This window comes from Hermetia illucens, chromosome 3 (assembly GCF_905115235.1).
Source record: "Hermetia illucens chromosome 3, iHerIll2.2.curated.20191125, whole genome shotgun sequence".
NCBI lineage: Eukaryota > Metazoa > Arthropoda > Insecta > Diptera > Stratiomyidae > Hermetia > Hermetia illucens.
This window is the reverse complement of record NC_051851.1, coordinates 20778254-20799370: the sequence shown is the minus strand read 5'-3', so window position 1 is coordinate 20799370 and position 21117 is coordinate 20778254. Positions and strand designations below refer to the sequence as shown.

At 44.2% G+C, this 21117-nt stretch overlaps 1 protein-coding gene across 1 annotated transcript in view; it reads left to right on the top strand.

The window, feature by feature from the left end:
- Positions 1–21117, top strand: part of LOC119651866 (dopamine receptor 2) — a 39565-nt gene that overhangs the window by 3852 nt on the left and 14596 nt on the right. The window contains 1 exon segment of the mRNA XM_038055674.1: positions 11704–11785. Coding sequence (XP_037911602.1) covers positions 11704–11785 — 82 coding nt within the window.

The window sequence follows — 21117 nt, the reverse complement described above, 5'->3', positions numbered from 1 at the left end:
AGCACTATTCCAATGTTCTCCTTGGAACTTGCCCTTGCAATTACTACAGATGCAGTTTTCGCTTGGTGAAGTTTTATCTGTGCTATCTTAGTGCTGGTCATTGGCTCCATTATAGTTTGGAGCTCTTCTCCACTGTCAGAATATCGCCCTCCTCCTCCGACATGGTGCTTTTCTGCGCGTCGCTGTCCACCCTGAGCCCTAGAAATCCTATGTCTAGGTCGTCCAGCTTCTGCTCTTCACCGGGCAGCAGATCTACTTCTCTCGCTGTTCCAGTCTTTCCGCCATGGCTTTCGAGAGTTCCTCGGGGACCTCGGTATGCTTTTCACCCGGTGTCTCCTCTGAGGTGCCTTTCCTCGGCGTTTTCCTGTGCACATGCACAAGTATGTTCCCAAATCGACAGCTGGTATGGCAACTCCAACCTTTGATTGCCTCCAGGGATTGGTCATCCACCCCCATCGTGAGGAGTCTACCCTTGCTCTCCACCTTGCTTCTGAGCGATTAGGAGGTCCATGAGACCTTTTGACTCAATTTTTGTAGTTTTCGTGAGAAAAACTGTGTGCTCCTGATATATCATGTTGACAGTTCTGCTCTTTCGCAGCCTAGCAATTTAGGGACTATGGTCTTAAACCACTCTGTAGTGTCTTTCGCCGTGCAGTCCGCCAGTATATGACCTGGTCGAAATCGTATCCCGGGAAACAAAAGTTTCATAATTCATTCCTTCCACATTTGCCTGACGACAAGGTCTTCGATTGTTTCCTGCTTTTCACGAGTGAGTATTAGCTCGTAAACATTTTTGACAGTATGGCCAGTCGAACGCCCTTGACCGCACTAACAATGGCTAATGGTGGGCTTCTTGATTCCTGCCTTCACCCCTTACCTGTCCGGCTTTTCTCCCCCCTTGCGTTCAGGTTTGAATTTTTTGGTGCCGTTGCACCACTGAGACCAGTCCCCTTCCTGACATCTGATGTATTTATCTCCGACGTGCTTTTGCTAGTGCCTGCTTTTTCATCAGGAGTGTTTGTTGGTTGTTGTCCTCGCAGTATAGCAATGTTGACCTTGGATAAACTGCTTGACATCCTAACTTCTGCTTTCTTGGGTGTAATTACCTGGCTCTCAGTATTTCGGAGATGCGCCTCCACCTGGTTAAGCAGTTAATAATTAATAATAGTAATGAAAATTCTTCCCTAATATTTGAAGAGAACTTTCACCCCCTTGGTCCTGTGGTTGTTGTTCGCGCTTCCGGTCACAGCTTTCGCTCTCTCTTTCTGCTCCCTTATTTATCAGTCTGTTTATATGATATTTATTTGAAGCTTATCATATTCTGCTTGGTTTTATCATTGTTTATTGTATAATTGATAAACTATTGAGTTCAAAAAGAATCATTGAATATTTCTAAAATTGGCGTATTCCATGCACCTACTCGTCTGTCATCTTGGGAGGGTGGATTCTACTGTATGGCGTAGCCCGCAATACAATTGTTGCCCCCCTTTAAAGTGTGAACTGTCCACTGCCACTTCCTTCATCCGATCACAGTACTTTCGAGTAATAGTGGAGTTCACTTTCCATGTGCTTCTTCCATATAGCAAGACAGAAAGGATACTAGCACAGAATAATTTCGGACTAGATAGCATAAAGAACGTCACCGATAACAAGAAAAAATATGAACCTTGGCAAAATGCAACCTTAGCGGACCTCGATTTTGACCTCAAAATTCTCTGAGATTTTACCCCAGTGCAGCACGTGACATTTTGCGCCATCATATGTCGCTCTTCTTCTTCTTTTTCTTCAGCCTTTACCCCGTTCACAAGCGGAGTCGGCTCGTTGTGATCGGCTTCGCCATTTGGCTCTATCGAATGCCTGATCTGGGTGCAATCTCGAGGCTTTCAAATCCCCATCTAGCGTATCAAGCCACCGTTGTTTAGGTCTGCCTTTTGGTCGTTTCCCATCGACCTCGATGACGTCATATGTCGCTCTGATTATAGCTATTATCATAGTTTCCTTGGAATGTCCCTCCTGCGTAGAGCACTCAAGATACACTCCCTGTTCACGCTATCGAAAGCTTTCTTGCAATCGATGAAAAACAGGTGAAGAGAAGATATAAAATCGGCGCACTGTTCCAAAATGATCTGTAGGGTTTTGATATGTCCAATGCAGGAGGGTCTGGAGCGGAAATCAACCTACTCTCTGCCGATCAAGCTTTCGAGTTGTTTGTTGATACATTCCAGGATAATTTTAGCCATTATTTTACCCATTTTCTTTGCAACGACAGGGAGCTCCCAAGATTTCACTAGTTAATGCATCATATCTGCTATAATTGCAGGTGAAGCGATAAACAATTCAGCGGGAAGATGGTCTAGTCCAGTGGCTTTACTTCGTTTGAATTCGTTGATAGCCAAAATCATTTCTCTCCTGCTTGGAAGATCAATCCGTATACGCATCCACGAGAGGGGGATCCCCTAAATCCCTATAGGTACCGAATATTTCGGGCCAAAATAAAAGTCCCAAGCACTCCTCTCCGTAACGATACTTTGTGTCATCTACCAGGAGTAAAATGATCAATCAAAAATTACAAAGGATGGAATGTCGACCACAATTTTGAAAATTTTGCGATTGCGATAAAATATTTACATACGAAAGTATTTTAAATCCAAAATGTCAAAAAACAGGCAATATAAAATAATTTGTCAAATCCAATGATTTAAAAAATGGGAAGTTTTTCAAGTCACCCCACTGGCGACATCCTAAGCATTCCACTCAAGCCAATGATCATTATAATATCTTTTTATCGCTTTGCATTTCCCCGCCTGCTACCTTACATAACCTTCCAACCCACTTTGGTATCCATAGTATATCGTCTGCTCGTGCAGTTTTGGATTTTTTTCATGCGTACTTTCGTAGCATAGGTGACAAACCTATTGGTTTGGATCCTGAAGGGTCCTCAGTGCAACTAAAACTTACTGAAATGATTCTATTGACTATGCAAGTGCAGATATTCTCAAATTGATGTAAAACAATACTATGCCTTAGTCTGGAGTTCACATGTTCACTATTTATAAAAATAAGTGAACCAAAAGATACAATCAAATATTCTTGAATTCTGGATCGCCTTATCTAGACCATATTGCTCCTTTTTGCTTCCTTTCTCTAAAAACTCAAGCGGTGTTTGAACAAAAGCTGATAGCTCATGGTTGAGTAATTTCTTCCTCCTTTGCAGTGTATTCCAATTTTTCCAAAAGTATCTAACAGGCCATAATGAACTATCTATACGAACCAGCAAATATGGTTATCTATGGATCAGATTCTACAACTTCTACTGGAGTTATGCCAGTTACTATTGACTTTATTCATGAAGATGGTCCGCAATTGCTGATGAAAACTGTCAATGCCTGCACAAAAAGGATAAACCTGAATCCTCACAGAAATGATTGAAGGGTACTTTGTCACTCGAGGAGTGTTCATTTAAGCATTTCCAATATCAACTTTTCGATGCACCCCACTCCGACACCATCCTCAAAACAAGAGCCCAACGAGATTGAAAACCCGATAAGTGAGCGACTACGTGAAACTCAAATCTGTATTTATGCTCTTCACTTGATTCCTACTCAAATCCTTTCTGTATCTGATACTCTAAAAAAGATACAACTGATGTGAAATGTGTCAGTGCTTTTTGTGGCAATTCGTTATGTACACCTACACGGTCGTATGTGCGGACTTCTAATAGTATGAGGGAGTGAATCCGAGTTGGATGAATAGGCGATGAAAGACTCGAAAAGGATTATGGGCTGGAAAAAGTGAGGCTTCCACTTCGACAGGGTTCTCCGATGCTGCTAGTGTAACATTTTTTTTTAATTTGAATGAAAATATGAGACCGATGTTCAGCAGGGGTAGTATTCTGTGAATACAGTTTCCATTGATGATGGATTGTATAGTTCCAGGCCACTGGAGCGGACCAGCTTTCAGGCAGTTTTGATATGGCAATCAGTACTCGCTTTTTTGAGTACAGGAATTATGCAGTGTTTTGTTTCTGCGATGAGTGAATAAATTATCGCGTGACGCGAACAGGATGCTCTAGAAAGTATCTCTTTTGCATTTTCAATATTAGGTAAATCGCCTGTAGGCGTTTTCGTACCGAATGTAGGCAGAAATTTCCCAGGAATATGTATTTGCTACGAGAACTTTGTACAATACAAATTGCATTTTAAATGCCGATATATATACGCGTTTGTTTAAGCCGAAGCTCCTGGAAAAGACTTAATTTTGAAAATGAATTCATTTTCGTCAGCCAGATTTAATATGGTTGATATATTGCATGTAGGTCTGGTTGTGTTGACGTCCTTTCAAAAATGTAATCAAGGCAAACTTTTTTGGTATCCCCCAGATATTCGCCAGATATTCGTTTCATTAGAAATGACAGGCACTCCTGCCCTGCCTAACGTGCACTCTCTAAAACAATCATCAGTCCTCTTGAACGTACCCCCCCCCCCCCCCCGCTCATTTTCTTAATATTGAGGTTTACATTTAGAGCAAGGTCCCGCGGAAAACAAAACCTTGTTGAATCGTTTTACTGTCCATCTGCTTTTTTTTTGGCGGGGAATGGATACGCATCTGTAATTGGGGATGTTAGACTCCAATTGGTCAACATTTTCCATATTACTTCCACACTCTGCCCGCAAGACCATCATTCTGGTGTGACTCCAAGGGGCTCTTATGTTGTTAACTGCTTCTCCTAGTTGGGTTAGTTACTGCTGCTTGACACTATGTTATTTGCGGTGATTCTCTTTCCAGGTCCGCTAACTGTTTCTACCATTTTTAGCCACTGATGTATCCTGTTACTGGTTCCAATTACCGCGGCCCACACTGCATTCGATCGCACCATGTAATATAGCGCGTTCCACCTTCGTCTTTTCTTTCTTCCCTTTAATAGAGCCCTACCTCAGTCTCAAGTACCTCCTTGAGCTCCTAAATCTTGGAAATTTGAAGAGAATGTGTTCTGTACTTTTGGGCTGTACTTCCACACGTGCGTCAATTAGGGGACTGATTCAACGCGAATCTGTAAAATCACTCCCTGTCCCCACGGTGAGCACTTAAAAACTTACTTAAACCATAGCTCGCCTTGTTTAGTTTGTTCACCATTATTGGGTTAATCCTATGTTGTCACTAAGCCAATGACCTTATTCACTCAGTTTGGAGGGCGTTAACTTGATGAAGTTCGCTGGTGTCGCCTACAGATAGAATTGAGCTGACAACTCGTAATAGAAGTAATTATCGACAATATTTCGGGCCATCTATATTTAGTACCATCCTCGCTATTACTGAGTGGTCATAGCTCTTTTTTCTTAATTTATTTTCTCTGTGTTCGATGGACGTTGACGGTAGATCTCTCATCCACAATGATAAGTAATTAAGAGCGTGGAAAGAGCACATCATAACCGATTCTGAACCGCATTACAGCCGATGAAGTTCTACCTGTTGTCGATAACATGGACCCCTTCTCTAAAAAGAAACGAATATATCACCACCACCAACTCCCTTAAAGGAATAAAGTCGCCACACTTGACGGTCTCTTTGAGGAACTCAGAATTGTAATTTTCATTTATTTGGAAATACTGGACCCTGGCAATGGAGATTGGGGTTGACAGCTAAAATCCCGAATTAAGGTCCCCGTCTCCCAAAGATATTACCTACTTAAAATCATCTTGGAATACATGAAAGAACACCTTGGAAGCTTGATTGAAAGACTGGAGGCTGGGTTCCGCCCTGAGTCCTCTTGTGTTGACCACACTAACATTCTGCAGGTCAATACTCATGCTCCAGTTGGCCTACGTTGATTTCGAGGAAGCTGTCGATTGTGTACCTTAAATATGCCACGCATGAGAACCATTCTGGAGAAATTAATAGTTGTAATCAGAGCAACATATGACGAAAAAAAACACAAATGTTGCATCACGGTGAAATCTCAGAGAAAGTTCGAAATGGAGTCTACCAGGGTTGCATCACGTGATGGATACTTTTTCTCTTCGTTAGCGGTGATGCTGCCTTCGCTGGAAGATGTGGAAGGGTTCAATGGATTCTACCATCTTTCGCCAAACAGCTTAAGCAACTATTTACTTTCTAGGTGAGTCACGGACTTTGGACAAATGGCTCTAAATTAGGAAAAGGAGGCCAACGGAGTTAGGTTGAAGATAAACACAAAAAAACCAAGGTTCTTAGTGTGGTGGGTCGTCGGACTCTTCCTATTTACTTTAATGAGTAAAGCATTGAGGTCCCTTCAATTCAATTTGTCAGTCTAGGGTACGTTCTGCGGAAGACGACATGATGTTGCACAACGCATTGACATTTCTCAATCTACCTTGTCCTGATATGTCCGAACTTTGGAAATCCAATTATTTCAACACTAATATTAACTTGAGGTTGTTCCGCGCCGTGTGCTCTCCTTTGTGCGATTATATCTACGTCCCGTCATGAGTGTTTTTCTGGTTAAAGACAATAATTAACGGTTTGTACTCGCGGAAGTTGTACCTGAGTGCCTCATATATTAAAAGGAGAGGGACATGGGGGTTATGCCATACAATAGAACTCACAACCCCAATATGGTTGACAAATTGGCCCATAGAGAGTTAGATCAATGACTTACCCGGCTTCAAAATCAATACAAGCTTCTACCATTTCCTCTCTTTGGAAGCAGCGTTCTAATTGTCAACCTCTTCCCCAGAATGCACGCCTTTGTTTACTTTAGAGATGGCTTGGCCACCTACTGGTATTGTTGCGAACAGGTGTTGTAGCAGGTGGAAAGGAGACATTTCAATGAAAAAAGGGATAATATGGGGCTCGGCATGATTTCTACACCAGACCCGTATAATTTTTTACCTCGGCCCCGGGTTTTCTCTTTGCGGCCCTGGTTAGGAAGCTAGCTGATGTTGGGGAAGCTATCGCGTAATTATCTCCCACAGAAATCTGTGAAACGAGGGCACCTTTTGAACACAACCCCGCACTGGTCAAAACTTGTTTCTTCATGAATTCACTTGAAGCAATCTTTACTTAAATTGGAAACTGATTGATTACAATATTTCACGCGCATGCTCATAATTGAGAAGTGGTTGTTCATAATCTGGCATATTTCGCCACGCCCTTCTGCAGTACCTGAGGCTGCTTTTCTGAAAGTATCACTGGCTCCATGTTTTTTGGGCCATCTGCGATGCCTTATTTACAGCCATTCCTGCAATCTCAGTACTTCACAATGTGTGTCAACCCCAGAAACGTATCTTCATCAATCGCGACTTATGTGTATACTCTTCACTATAATGCTTGATCAGCAAGTCACTTACGAAAGTATGATCGAATAAATTATTCTTCATTATTAAACGCGATTACATTTCCGACATTCACCAGGTCATATTTGAATAGGAGAAGGTTTTCACTAAGATCTTCCCTTTCGTTTGTTTCCCGGCTCCTTCACTCCACTGTTAAATGGTTCAAGCCATCGTCAATAATCTCACGATTATTGTTTGTGTGTTGTCTTTCTATCATTGACAACGGCGCAACAATCGGTCTCGGCCTGTCTTAATAAAGAACTCCAGTAATTCCGGTTTTGCGCCGGGGTTCACAAATTCGATATCCCCAAAAGCTGTCTGGCGCCCTGGCCTAGGCCATCGTTTCAACTCAGGCAGGGTCTGCCTCGTCTTCTTTTCTACCATAGATATTGTCCTTATAGACTACCCAAGCTGGATCATTTTCATCCATACGGATTGGGTTATCCGCCCACCGAAATCTGTTGAGCCGGATTTTATTCACAACCAGACGGTTATGGTATCGCTCATAGATTTCGTCACTATGTCTTCTTCTTTTTCTTCAGCCATTGTACCGTTCACAAGCGAGGTCGGCTCCTCGTGATCGGTTTCGCCATTTGGCTCTATCGAATGCCTGATCTGGGTGCAATCTCGAGGCTTTTAAATCCCCATCTAGCTTATCAAGCCGCCGTTGTTTAGACTTGCCTTTTGGTCATTTACCATCGACTGTGCACGAATTACGCGATCATACCATCGAAGGCGCCCCTCTCGTAGTTTTTCCACGATTGATGCAACGCCATAACGTTCGCGGATATCCTCATTTCGGATGTGATCAAAACGTGTCACGGCACTAGTCCAAGGCAACATCTTTGTCTCCATTACCGCAAGACGCCATTCATTGTCTTTTATAGGTGGTCAACACTCAGAACAATAAAGGGCACAGGACGGGCGACATGGGGGGAAATTTTAGATTCGAGACGTTCATAGATACATCGATCACAAAGAACACCAGTTGTGGAACGTTACTTCATCCAGGTTGTGTTAATGCGTGAAGCAATTTCATAACGCAATTCTTCATGGGCTGATAGCGTTGATCCGAGGTATTTAACGCTCGTCATCGTGCAATGATGATATAGTCAACAGTAGGCACGTTGCAGGTCTTTGCATCGAGAAGTTGCCAGAAGGCATTTCACCAAGAGAGATCAGGTAGGATTTAGTATAGTGGAATAACTCCAACTATACTTTCTTCTATTTCTCTCCCTGATTTCAGCATTTTATTTTTGTTCCATTGAGGATAGTACAAAATACGTTCCCTCAAACTCTGCTCCTTTACCTGGGCTTGGGATCAGAATGCTACTTTAATAGCATTGCAGATTTAATTGTGCTTCAACTGGACGTTATCCATTAAGACTCCCTTGCGCCGTTGTTTCAGGAAAGCCGATATTTGGTGTGGATCCTCATGTACTAAGTACATAAAAACCCTGTGGATTATTGTGAAAAAATACAGCTAGTTTCCATACCACCTTACCTTCGATGCCAAAAATGCTTTACATTTAGTAGGAACGGGTTCCTGGAGAAGATGCTATTATTAGTATAGTAGCAAATCACGGAGCTAGTTTGGTTTAGTTCAGGGGGAGCCACAGCTCCAAGTGCACAGACCATTCGTTATGCCCATTGTATGCATATCCCCGCAGATCGCCTTGTTAATGGTCATTTTCATGAGATAGAGAGTTTCTTCAGACTATTCACTGAAGAAAACTTTATCTTTGTTTGAGATCTGAGGAAGCCCGCCGGCTGTATATGAAATCATTCTCCTCTTAGTGGCTGAGACCGAGACCACCACCTCAATTTTTTCCAACCACGGCGCTAAATGCCACGTACTACATCGAAAGAATTTGGACGGTGCTGTTACCTCTTTATCATGTTATTGTCCTCCATACCTCGATGTAGAGGTAGAGATGCAGCAAATGACTTCTTTCCTTAATCTCCTTGACTAAGCAGATAACATCTGCTTGCCCATTCACTGAGGAGGCAAGGATTACCGCTCTGCTCTTATTTCCATCAATGGGCAGATCATTAAAAATAAACAAGTCGGGAAACCGGAAGCTGGACGCTTCAGGTATGAAAGGTTTTGTGTATTTCTTATATAAAGACATTTGAGTGTGCTTTTGCCCCATTAGTACTTAGCAGGTAATATACACATATGTTATGTGAGAGCATTCAATTTTGGGTGATATTGACATATAGTTTTGAATTTGCAAGGAACCTATTATAACTTTGTTAGTAATGGTGCGATTTCCACCAAACTTGATAGAATCATGCTCTATGTTATAACCTATATTACTGCAATTTCGTGGTAAAGGGATGAACTTGAGGGGGTTTAAATTAATTATTATAATATACTATTATTACCTTTATTTGAAAGGATATCGGAATGAAAGGTATTTCGGAGCTTAAGCACCATATAGCGGCAGCCTTCTGATTTTTTTTTCAGATTTTTCGGCTGGGAAGTTTTTGAGAATGGGCCCGTTAAAGAAATTATCACTTTCAACCCGCTGCACTCCCCACCTTTCCAATAAATGTGAAAACTACGATAGTTTCGAAAAGTACTAATCAAGACCTTTCATTTGATATCTCACACGACTATATTTGCGGAAAAAAAATTTACACCCACCTTTTGCATGCATGGGGACCCCTCCGCCGGGCTATCTTCTTTGTGAAATGTGTCCGTAGATCACGTGTCCTACCCTCTTGCTGAAAATCATCCAGTGGTTATTCCCCCTGCAAGAGGAGGGCACCAACACATTCCAACCACCTCCATATGTGACGGCAATTCCTCCAATCACCTGAGGCGAGCTGCTGCAAATCTGCGGTAGAATAGAAGACATTAAAGCGCCAGACCGGAGGAACCGAATAAGCTCTAGCTTGCCGTGAAATCCAGGCCGGACATGTTCGCTGAGTTGTTCGAAGCTTGCCTGCCCGAGGGAATATTTCCAGCGGCATGGGTGCAGCAGAAGTTGGTACTTCTGCCTAAGCTTGATAAACCTCCAAGTGAACCATTCTCATACCGACCCATATGTTTTTTGGACACTGTGGGGCAAATGTTAGAGCGGGTAATCTATAATAGATTATTCTCGGTTGTTGACAGCCAAGGTGGCCTTTCAGATCGGCAGTATGGGTTCCGTAAAGCCAGATCAACCATTAGTGCCATCAAAGTGGTTACTGGATTGGCCGAAGATGCAATCCACGGAAAGGGTAGTACCAGCAAACATTGCGTGGTAGTGAAAAATGCATTCAATTCGGCCAATTGGAATCTACTACGGAAATCCCTAGCGAAGGTTGGTATTCCCACCTATCTCGGTGCTATCGTCGATAGTTATTTAACTGAAAGGAGGCTCTGGTATGACACTGATGATGGACTCCCGGAGTACTTTGTTTTCGCGGGTGTCCCGCAGGGCTCCGTATTGGGCCCACTAATGCGGAACATCGTTACAACAATGTACTTAATCTTCTCCTTCCGAGGGAGACCACAGTGATGGATTACGCCGACGACATAGCGCTGGTTGTTCTCGCAAAGCATCTCGAAGATGCTGAGTTATTCTCAAGCGAGGCAATCAGTGCTATTAAAATTTGGCTAGAGAGCTCTTGTCTGACACTTGCGGAGGAAAAAACAGAAGCGATCCTCGTCACTAAACGCCGAAAGAGAAATTACACCTGCATTATCATATCATCACTTCCAAACCGACCATCAAATACTTGGGGGTGGTGATACATCCACTGCTAGTATGGCCGTGGCGAGGATGATGCCGAACGTGGTAGAACCACGGCATACCTCTAAGTAAGCTCAATCATGCTCTATGCCACCCAAGTTTGGACGGAGGCGTTGCGAATGTCAGATGACACTAACAAACTAAGTGCAGTCTACAGGAGGACGGCCCTGAGGGTATGCTCTGCCTTCAGGACTGTTTCTGATGATGCAGCACTCGTCATCTCTCGAATTATCCCGGTTGACATCTTGGCAGACGAGATGGCTAATATATACAATGCGAAGCCAATCTCTCCCTTATCGCAGACGAAAACACTGAGAGGGATCCATAAATAGATGGCAAGAGCGATGGGAACGCTCGGCTTAAATCCACTTTTTCTGAATGGAAATATTCTTTTGAACCGTCAAAGAATCAATTATTGAGTGAAGCCATTTTTTGGAAATAAATCGAAAAATTTAAATTTCCGTTGCAACTGCTTGCCTGGAGGTCGATGATTACAAATCCTTTCTGTGAAGATTGATAATATTTCAGTAAATAACAAGAATTACTGTAGTAACATAATATCCTGAAATATAAGCGAAACCCTAAATTGAAATCAAACGGCACACCAAATCATTTATTTTAAATTGTTCTCTTTCCTTTTCTTCCAGAGCTTTCGTTAGAATACTGTGTGTATGCTGTCCTAGGAAGATAAGAAGAAAATATCAGCCGACGATGCGCTCGAAATCACAGGTAAGGATAATCTGTCGTACGTGACCTTTAACCTCAGCAACTCAAACGCTCCCGTGCCCATCATGAATGAGCTCGGGTCTCTCCATTCATGTCATATTCAATTTCGTGTTGCGTGCCTGTCCCCCCATTGTAACAAGTCACATATTTATCCTTCGGTCCACTGAACATACCAAGCAAAGAGTCAGCACACATAAAGTACAATTGGTGAATTCCATTTTGCAGAGATTCGCATCGAGACGTTGCTACTCGTCGTGCTCCTTACATGGTATCCAACAGCTGCGTCACAACTCCTGCGAGCAGACGTACATATAGTCGACGGCCAGTCTGACCATTGGCCAGATTTGTAAAAAATGCAAATGCGAAACCAGCGTTCCGTTGCTGATGCGCAAGGACCCGGTCATCACCATACGCTGGAACAAGTGCTCAGCGTAATCCCTAGCCGTGACCAAAATCGAATTTCAACTGAACTGAGATAGATACAAACATTTGCACACACACACACACATGAGTCCTTTTCAGTTAACACCGTACCAACACATACACATATCGAATCGAGTCCTGGTGACAATGTTCTCTCAACATAAGATCCTCAAAACGCATGGGATTGCGGAAGTGTCCTGGGCTTTCTTTCAAGAACGTTACGCCTTCCACGCACGTGATGAATTCCATTCGAAAGGTACGTAAAGGACTCCCCACGCTGGCCAATTGCCCGAATCAAATCCGCATGAAATTTGTTGGCGTTCGAGTTTGTTTGTTTGTTGCGAAATTCTCCAACCACTGCAGCCGCCAATGCATTGCGCTATGTTTGCTCCGTGTTGCTTTTTTGGAAATGCATTTTTGTCGAAGGCTTTAATCGAGTCCTGAATGTGATATTTGTACCAGAAAATGCTTGCACTGGAAACGTGATTTGGAAACTCAACGTCTTCTTCCTTGACCATCTTGTAAATAAAAATCGATAGAAAGCTGAGTCCTGTCCAAGGAGTTTTGTACTATTTCCTAAACACACTCGTTTATAAGATTTCGGATTTAGGATGCATGTCGTTTGTGTTCTGATGGAATGTTTATTTGAATTGATGCCAATATCGTTTTTGTCACATTCATCCTTTTTGTACAGCATTCAAAGTTTCGTCCAAATATACTCAAAATTGCCTTCCTTTGATGCACTTACATACATTCACACACGAAAAGGTCACTTCCTTCAAATTGTAAATACAAATTTGTACATTCTGACCCACAAAAACAAGTTTGGTAAAATTCGTTATAATTGTTTTTATGCATATATGTACGTACATGTCCTTCTTAATCTTTTATAGTTACTTCTTTGACTAACTTTTAATAAATTATTATTGCGAAGCTTAAAAATGGATTTCTTTCTCCAAAGAAGGCTCCAAGGAGGAGTCCCATTATGTCTTCAAATTTCCATAATAAGAACAGAAAACGCTAGAAATCACAGCAAAGTTGTCACATGAAGATGGAGAGCAAACCACGATTATTCGTTTTTTAGCTCCGTTGGTCACTGGTTTATATACAAAAAATGGAAATCCTATTAGTACACCTGCATTTTTTTTTCATCATCATCATCAACCGCGCAACAACCAGTATCCGGTTGTGGCGATTCATCCTGCCGGATGTCAGCTTCCCCATAGTAGGCGCAGACTTTTTGTGCCACTATGAACAAGTCTCTTATAGATCCCACGACCAGTCTTAATTCGTCGGGCCAAACCGCATCTCACCCAAACAACAATCTTTCCGTACTTTCAAAGGACATAGCCGACTCTCGTCTTCGGGCACCCCTCCAAAATTTCAGCCAGATTACTACCGAATGTAGTCTCTCAAAACCAGTGAAGCACAATGTGCAGCACCACATCAACACTACCGGTTCCCCGATCTTCACGAAGGTGCGTCCTCTAACACCCCAGGAGCTGGCTATTGCGCAGAAAGAATTTGAGCAACTTGTTCAACAGAGTATCTGCGGACCTTCAAACAGCTGTTGATCTTCCCCACTACATACGGTCCCTAAGCCAAACGGCGAATGGCGCCCCTGTGGGGATTACAGAAGGCTAAATGCACAGACTGTTCCAGACCGATATCCAATTCCGCTCATCCACGACTTTGCGCATCATCTCACAAACTGTCGCATCTTTTCCACCTTGGATTTAGCCAAGACATATCACCAAATCCCTGTGGGATCAGAAGACATTCCAAAGACGACAATATGCCGAGTTAACCCAGATAACTTTCGGGTTGTGCAATGCGGCGCAAACCTTTCAAAGGTTCATTCACTCGGTCCTAAGGTGCAAGCAATTACAAGCTTCTTGCGTCCGAAAACCGTGAAGAAGTTGAGGCGGTTTTTGGGCATGCTAAACTTCTCTCATCGTTTCCTGCCCAAGGCCGTTTTGAACGCGTACTTGTCTGGCCCGAAAGCGAAAGACACACGAGAGATTGTGTGGTTTGAAGAGGCTATCCGCGCTTGGTAAATCCCGACAACAACTGGCCGACGCTACACTCTTGGCATTTCCTCGACAAGATGCACCCCTAGCCGTTTTTGTTGATGCCCTTGACATCGCAATAGGTGCTGCCCTTCACCAAAAGTTGAATCAGGTCTGGCAGCCGTTGAGCTTCTTCTCTAAGCAGTTGAATCCCGCTCAACGGAACTTCAGTACCTACGATCGAGAACTGCTCGCCGCGTATTTGAGCATTAAGTACTTCCGCTTCTTCCTAGAAGGCAGGCCGTTCATAGTGTTTACGGACCATAAGCCTCTCACGTATGCTTTGAAACAAGAGCCCGACAAAGCGTCCCCTCGTCAGCTCCAACACCTGAGCTTTATAAGCCAGTTCACATCCGACATACAGCACGTGTCTGGCAAGGACAACATAGTTGCTGACGCTTTGTCACGTGTCTCCGAGGTAAACATCCCCGCCTCACTCGATTTCTCGGCTATTGCCAAGGCGCAGGAGGATGACGCAGAGCCTCAAATCCAACCCCAAATGCAAATTTCGGGAGTTGCCCATCTTCGGCTCGAACCTTTCTCTCTCGGAAAAAGGACCCCGGCCATACATTCCGGCTACCTTTCGCAAGGAAGTGTCCCACGCGGTTCACGACGTAGCCCATCCAGGACAACAAATCGGCTAGTCCCCGAAAAATACTTCTGGTCCTCCATGAATAAGGATGTCAACTCCTGGCTCAGAGAGTGCATCGCATGCCAGACGTGTAAAATCACCAGCATGTAAGAAAAGAAGTGGGCTCATTCCTCCGCACTACCACGCGGGTCCACACAATACACCTCGGCATCGTTGGCCCTTTGCGAGACTCGCACGGTTTCAAGTATTGCCTTACAATCATTGACAGGTTTACGCGGTGGACTGAGGCAATACCTCTGAAGGACTTTACGGCGCAATCTTGTGCCGAAGCTCTCTGTCGAGAGTGGATCCCTCGCTTTGGAGTCCCTACAGTAGTCATCTCTGACCAAGGAATGCAATTTGTGTCCACCCTTTTCTCGGAGTTAGGCAAACTCCTGGCGTTTGACGCCAGCGGACTACGGCATTCCACCCGCAATCCAATGGGATGCTGGAACGTTGGCACCGGATGCTGAAAGCCGCCATTATGGCTCCCGACGATCTGTCCTGGACTCAGGGCTTGCCTCTCGTCTTACTCAGCCTACGAACAACCCGCCGAGAGGAATTTGCTGCCAGCCCCACAGAGCTGGTATACGGGGAGAACCCAAGGCTCCCAAGTGATCCGGTCTTCGACAAGAGATCGGGTCTCACAGAGTCAGGATTGCTGCGCCTGCTGAGGGACAATTTTCGTCGCATCAAAGCGACACCTCCCATATATATATTCGTCCGCACCTGCCTGCGCGCCCAAGGAACTGGACACATGCACGCATGTTCTGGTCAGGACGGATGCCGTCCGGAAGCCGCTGCAGCCTCCATATGAAGGCCCGTACCGCGTTCTCGAACGGGGAAAGCAATTCTTCCAGCTCGAGATCGAGGGACACAAAAAGATGGTCTCCTTATCTAGGCTGAAGCCCGTTTGCGCCCCAAAATAACGTCGCATTTGCTTTGCAGAATGATTGGCAAAGCAGTTCCGGGTTCAGTCGTTGAAACCCCTAGGTTTCATCAGGGGGGCGGAGTAATGTGGCGCAGCAGGGTTAACATGTTGCGTGCGAACAGATAGAGGACGTCGCAGGCGCTCTCCGATTCGAACTCGCCACGAGGGCAGAGAACCAACGGTGAAAATTCCATTGGTCCGCGACCGATCAAGGAAATCACCTTCTTCCTCGACCTCTGGTAGCGACCACATGTTTTGTGCGGTCGGCCACACTGAACTAGTGCAATTAAGTTGTTAAATAAAGTTCCTTGTTGAAATCGTAATTTATTGTTTGGTGCTGGGTGTAACGACATCGAGAGTGGAATATTTCGAGTGAAGTGTACTGAATTCGACACGGTCTAGGCCTGTCTTAGTAAGAAACTTCAGAGATCCGGGTTCTGCGCGAGGTCCACTAAAAGCTGTTTTGCGTCCTGCCTTACCTCATCGATGCATCTGAAGCAGGGTCTACCACGTCTTCTTTTTCTACCATGGATATTGCCCTTTCAGATTTTCCTAGCAAAATCATCCGTCCCCAGTGCCCATCCACCGCAACCTGTTGAGCCGGGTTCCATCCACAATCAGCCGGTCGTGGTATCGCCCATAGGTTTCGTCATATAATGATATAATCTCAAGATTCTGCGTAGGGTGGGCTTGATGAGGATGGTGCCTCTTACATTGCGTTACACTGCGTCGCGGATCACTTTTTTGAAATTTGGTGACACGTATAATAACCACCATTTAGGATTGGGGAAATGAATTGTTTTTACGCACGGCTCAAACATCCTTTTTAAGGTTTTGTATGTCTGTCTTTTGCTTCTTTTAAGGGGGTGGATATTTTCGAAAGACTCTGGCCTGGACACGCCAGCCCGTGGCATTTTTAATCACTAAAACCACCCCGACGCCCCCCTGCACCATGGAACCAACATAAGGTATTACATCACGGGGTGGAGTTAGCTAACTTTAACTGTTTTTTACTCTTCAAGTCGCGAGGTTTGTGATCGCGCCTTCCTCATCTCTTCCGCTTTTCGCAGTTTGCTCTGGATTGATGCGATCATTGAGTTAAATACACCCAATCCTTCCGCGATGTTAGCATTCTCCTCACCACACCTAAAGTTTCTCTAGGTTTCTCCTCTGGTCTCTGAATCTTGGATAGTGGAAGAATATGTGCTCTGGGACCGCGGGGACTTCCTCGAAGTTTGGACAATTAGGCGAACTGTCCAATTCGAACCTGCAGAAATACTGGCGATGTCTCCCATACCCCGTCAGAAACTTAGTGAGATTATAATTAATCTCCCCATGTTGTCTCCCCAGCCACTCCTTGATTCTAACGATCAACCTGTGGGTCCCTGGTCCTTTCCCGAGTGGTCCCAATGCTGCTACCATCTATTTGCAGATCTCTTTCTTTCGGCATTCTTCGTTTCGACAAAAGAGAGACTGATTTCAGATAGTATATACTCGTTATCTCATCTGCCAAGGAATCCCAGGAGAACGGATTGGGAATTCTATGCAACGCACCTGAGCAACATCATGGCCCACCTTCAAAGGGGCGGTGACATCAAGAGCGAACTGGAACTAGAAACAGTGGTGGAAAATCTGAACAGAGTCATCATTGACGCATATAAGGCCAACTGTCCGGTTAAGACAGTTAAGTCATCAAAGGATGTACCACGGTGGAACAGGAACCTGGCCAGAATGAGAACAGAGGTACGAAAAATCTTCAACCTGGCAAAACAAACCGCGGACTGGCAGAGGTACAAAAATGCGCTGACTGCGTACTGGTAATTCTATGAAGGAATCGCACAGATTACAGAAGCAACCAGGCTTTACAAGGCTGTAGCCAAAGACGGGGCAATATCCTCTGTCTGTTTGAAGAGGAATATGGGACATTTACCGAGAATGAGGAGGGCAGAGTACACTTGCTTTTCAGAACTCATTTTCGGGGGTTCTACCCCACGGTTGCAGGCGACAACATTCTACCTGTCACTCCAACAATGAATAAAAGGGGAAGAAAGAAGGTGGGCAGTGGGAACTTTTAAACAGTTGAAATTACCCGGAGTAGATGGCATCTTTCCGGCACTAATCCAGAGGGGTCTAGGAATCATCTTAGAGTCTCTTCAGAGGGTGCTAAGTAAGGCAAAAGTGGTCTTTATTCCGAAGGCGGGTAAAAAGAATCCTTTTCACCCTAAATCTTTCAGACCAATTTGTCGAACATCGTTCGTACTCAAAACGGTGGAGAAGGTCATAGAGAACTATATTTGAACTAACGTGTCAACGCGCTTACCGGACAGGGCAGTCAACTGAAATTACTCTGTATCAGTTGATGGATGTACTTTGGGATGGAATAAAAACAAAAGACATAGCACTGTGTGTCTGTTTGGATATCCAGATATACAAGATGCCCTGAGCCACAAGGAAGTAGGAAATACCTTGGCTTTCTGGATGGGCAAAATGCTAGAAAGTAGGGAAGTAGAAGTTCCGACAGGCACAATTCTATTGTCATGAATACTACTCAAAATTGTCCACAGGGCAGGGTACAATCACCGCTTGTATGAAGTATGGTAGCGGACGAACTCCTGTACCAGCGAAACGTTATTCAGGTCGTCGGTCATGCCTCCAAGGGGCGTCACAAGATCTGGTTGATTATAGCATCGAAAAAGCCGTGACCAGCTCAAACTCCAATGCCGTTAGAAATCTCGGAAAATTTATCATTGTATACTCCATGGCAAAAGGGAATCCATTATTGCGTTAGTCAGGGAAGCAGAAGTTGCAGATATACTTACGATTCCGCTACCATATACCGCACCACGAAAGAATCTGCAGGTGGTCACAAGAGTCTTAATGGTTCTGAAAAGAATATTAATATTCGATCCCTGGTCATTGTCAACGAGCAGCTTACGAGGTGGCAGGAACATCTCCTCATGGTTCCCAACCGTATGACACATGAAGAAGTCCCTCCTCTTGTGGATAAAAAGGCTACTCTTCGTACGGGATACAGGTCCACAAAATCGAACTAAAATCCTATCGGCCAAAATGACTTAAGTAAAGTAAAGCCGCTGGACTTGACCGTCATCCACCGAAATTGTTCATCGCAGTTTCTGGATTTTGTACAGACATTTTACTATTCTGTGAATACTGGCAACCCGATGGAAGAAGTGGAACATCGTGAAGATTTCCAAAAACGGTACTCGTCTTAAGGGCGACAATTGGAGGGGTTCCTCTTTTGGCAAAGGCCTCGTCGATGCTAATGACATTCCAAGTTGCAGACTCATAATTTAAAAAAGGAGGGAAGTATAGGGGATCTGAAGATGAATACCAACAAAGCTTCAGTCTAACTGGTCATCGTCCTGTTCATATTTGCATTAATGGGCAGAACTTCGAAGGTGACGAACAATTTGTATATCTATGTAGCGGACGACGCCACCAAACTTGATATCACCCGGCGCATTACAGCACTAGTTTCCCTGTTTTGTTCAGAATCCAAGGGCCAAGTTCTTTTTGTGACTCATTATGGGAGTAAAACGTGGAAAGCGACCGCTACTGTTACTCAACAGCGTCAAGCTTTCGTCTTCATTGTATCATCGGGCTTTTCTAATTTGATATCATTTCAAATTAGCGACTTTACCGACGCACCAGCTGAATACCCGTGAACATGTTGAAGAGAAAGTGAAGATGCCAGTGGATAAGTCACATATGATAGTGACAGCGGCACCACCAAGTTTACTCTGGAATGGAATCCACTATCCTATGATCGCCGATGAGTGGTGGCGCAGAACATTGAAGCCGAAGTGCGAGTTTCTCGGGAAGTCCTGGAAGAAACTTAAACGCATTCCATTAAATCAACAATCACGTTGATGTAGTTATGCCCTGCTCGGGATAAATGACAATCAAATATGTCCAATTGAAACTTCGATCGAAGGCCAACTACTTTTGACTGAGGTCCGTAGCAGAGAGAAAATACTAGCCGCTGGTGAGAATATCATGCTTCAAATAGCCTACATTTCCAACTATGGTCACTATAGCATTAACCTCGAAAAAGTTTCAGTTAAAGATTACAACTTTGATGTAAATTTTTTTGTGGGGATGGTATGCGTTTACGCACAAAGTATTGGAACCCCGCAAGGTTACGCCGTCGAGCTACCAACTAAATACCTCCCCATTATCACATAACTAGGCTGCAACCATTTTTGATAGTACTTCTTGCTAGCCATTTCGCTCTTGAGACTTAAGGAATCACCAAGTCAAGAAACTGCTTTCACCAACGGGAGGGAACAGGAAGAAGGGAGTTGTTAGTTGAATGAATCTCTTGCCATTCAGTCCCTCTATCGGTCGAGCTAATTTTTTTTCGCAACGAATGGAACCCCACCCATCTGCTCCACTCTGACAAGGTTGTCAGGAGAGAACTTCTCAGTGTATGTTGCTGCCGAATCCCATCCTACCATCCACAAGAAAAAGCAATGTGAGTGGCTTCGTCCACTACACCATTCCAGAACACATAGTAGGCAAGTAAGACTGAAAATCTCCAAGCTCACGTAGAAGTTGGGTAGGAAAATAATCAATCTTACCATGCTTTCGACTCAACCACGGATTTGAATTGCCGATGAGCAGCGCAGCCCATCTGCCTCTTGACTCATTTTGCCAAGAAAGTAGCCAGTCAGTGACGTTGCCAGTCTCTCGAGCAAACGCTTCTCTTGATTCTTCTTCTTTGCACACGAAGATAGTTTTACGTTCCTTATCAAGGAGGGCAACCGGAATCACTCCCTCAATCACCATTAAAGCCAATTTCTAAGACAGTGCGTTAGGTAGACGTCATCCGCAAAGTGCGCCGTCTCTGCACTTGCGCAAGGCCCATACGATACACCTCCTTGCCAAAGTCGTCAGTTCATACCTCCGCGCCATAGAGCAGAGCGGACAACGCTGATTTTTTTAAAAGGACTTCTCCTGATAGTTATGGGACATCCAACATTCGCAGCTAACCGACTTACAGCTAGAACTCCAACTTCAGCCTTGTCCGCCTACTTTGCTTTGCTTGAAGGAGCACTTCTGTGATTGAAGGATCAGGCCAAGATACCTTTTGTTATTGATTATGACTCTATAGTCAATCCGCTGATTTATATGGGACATTTCGGTTTTTCCAGCGCAAGGCTGAAATTATGAACTTTAAACATCCTCTTACCTGTCGTTCTCAGATAATCCCTTAATACTCACAAGGGATAGCTCGGCATGTAGAATGAATTTTCTAATG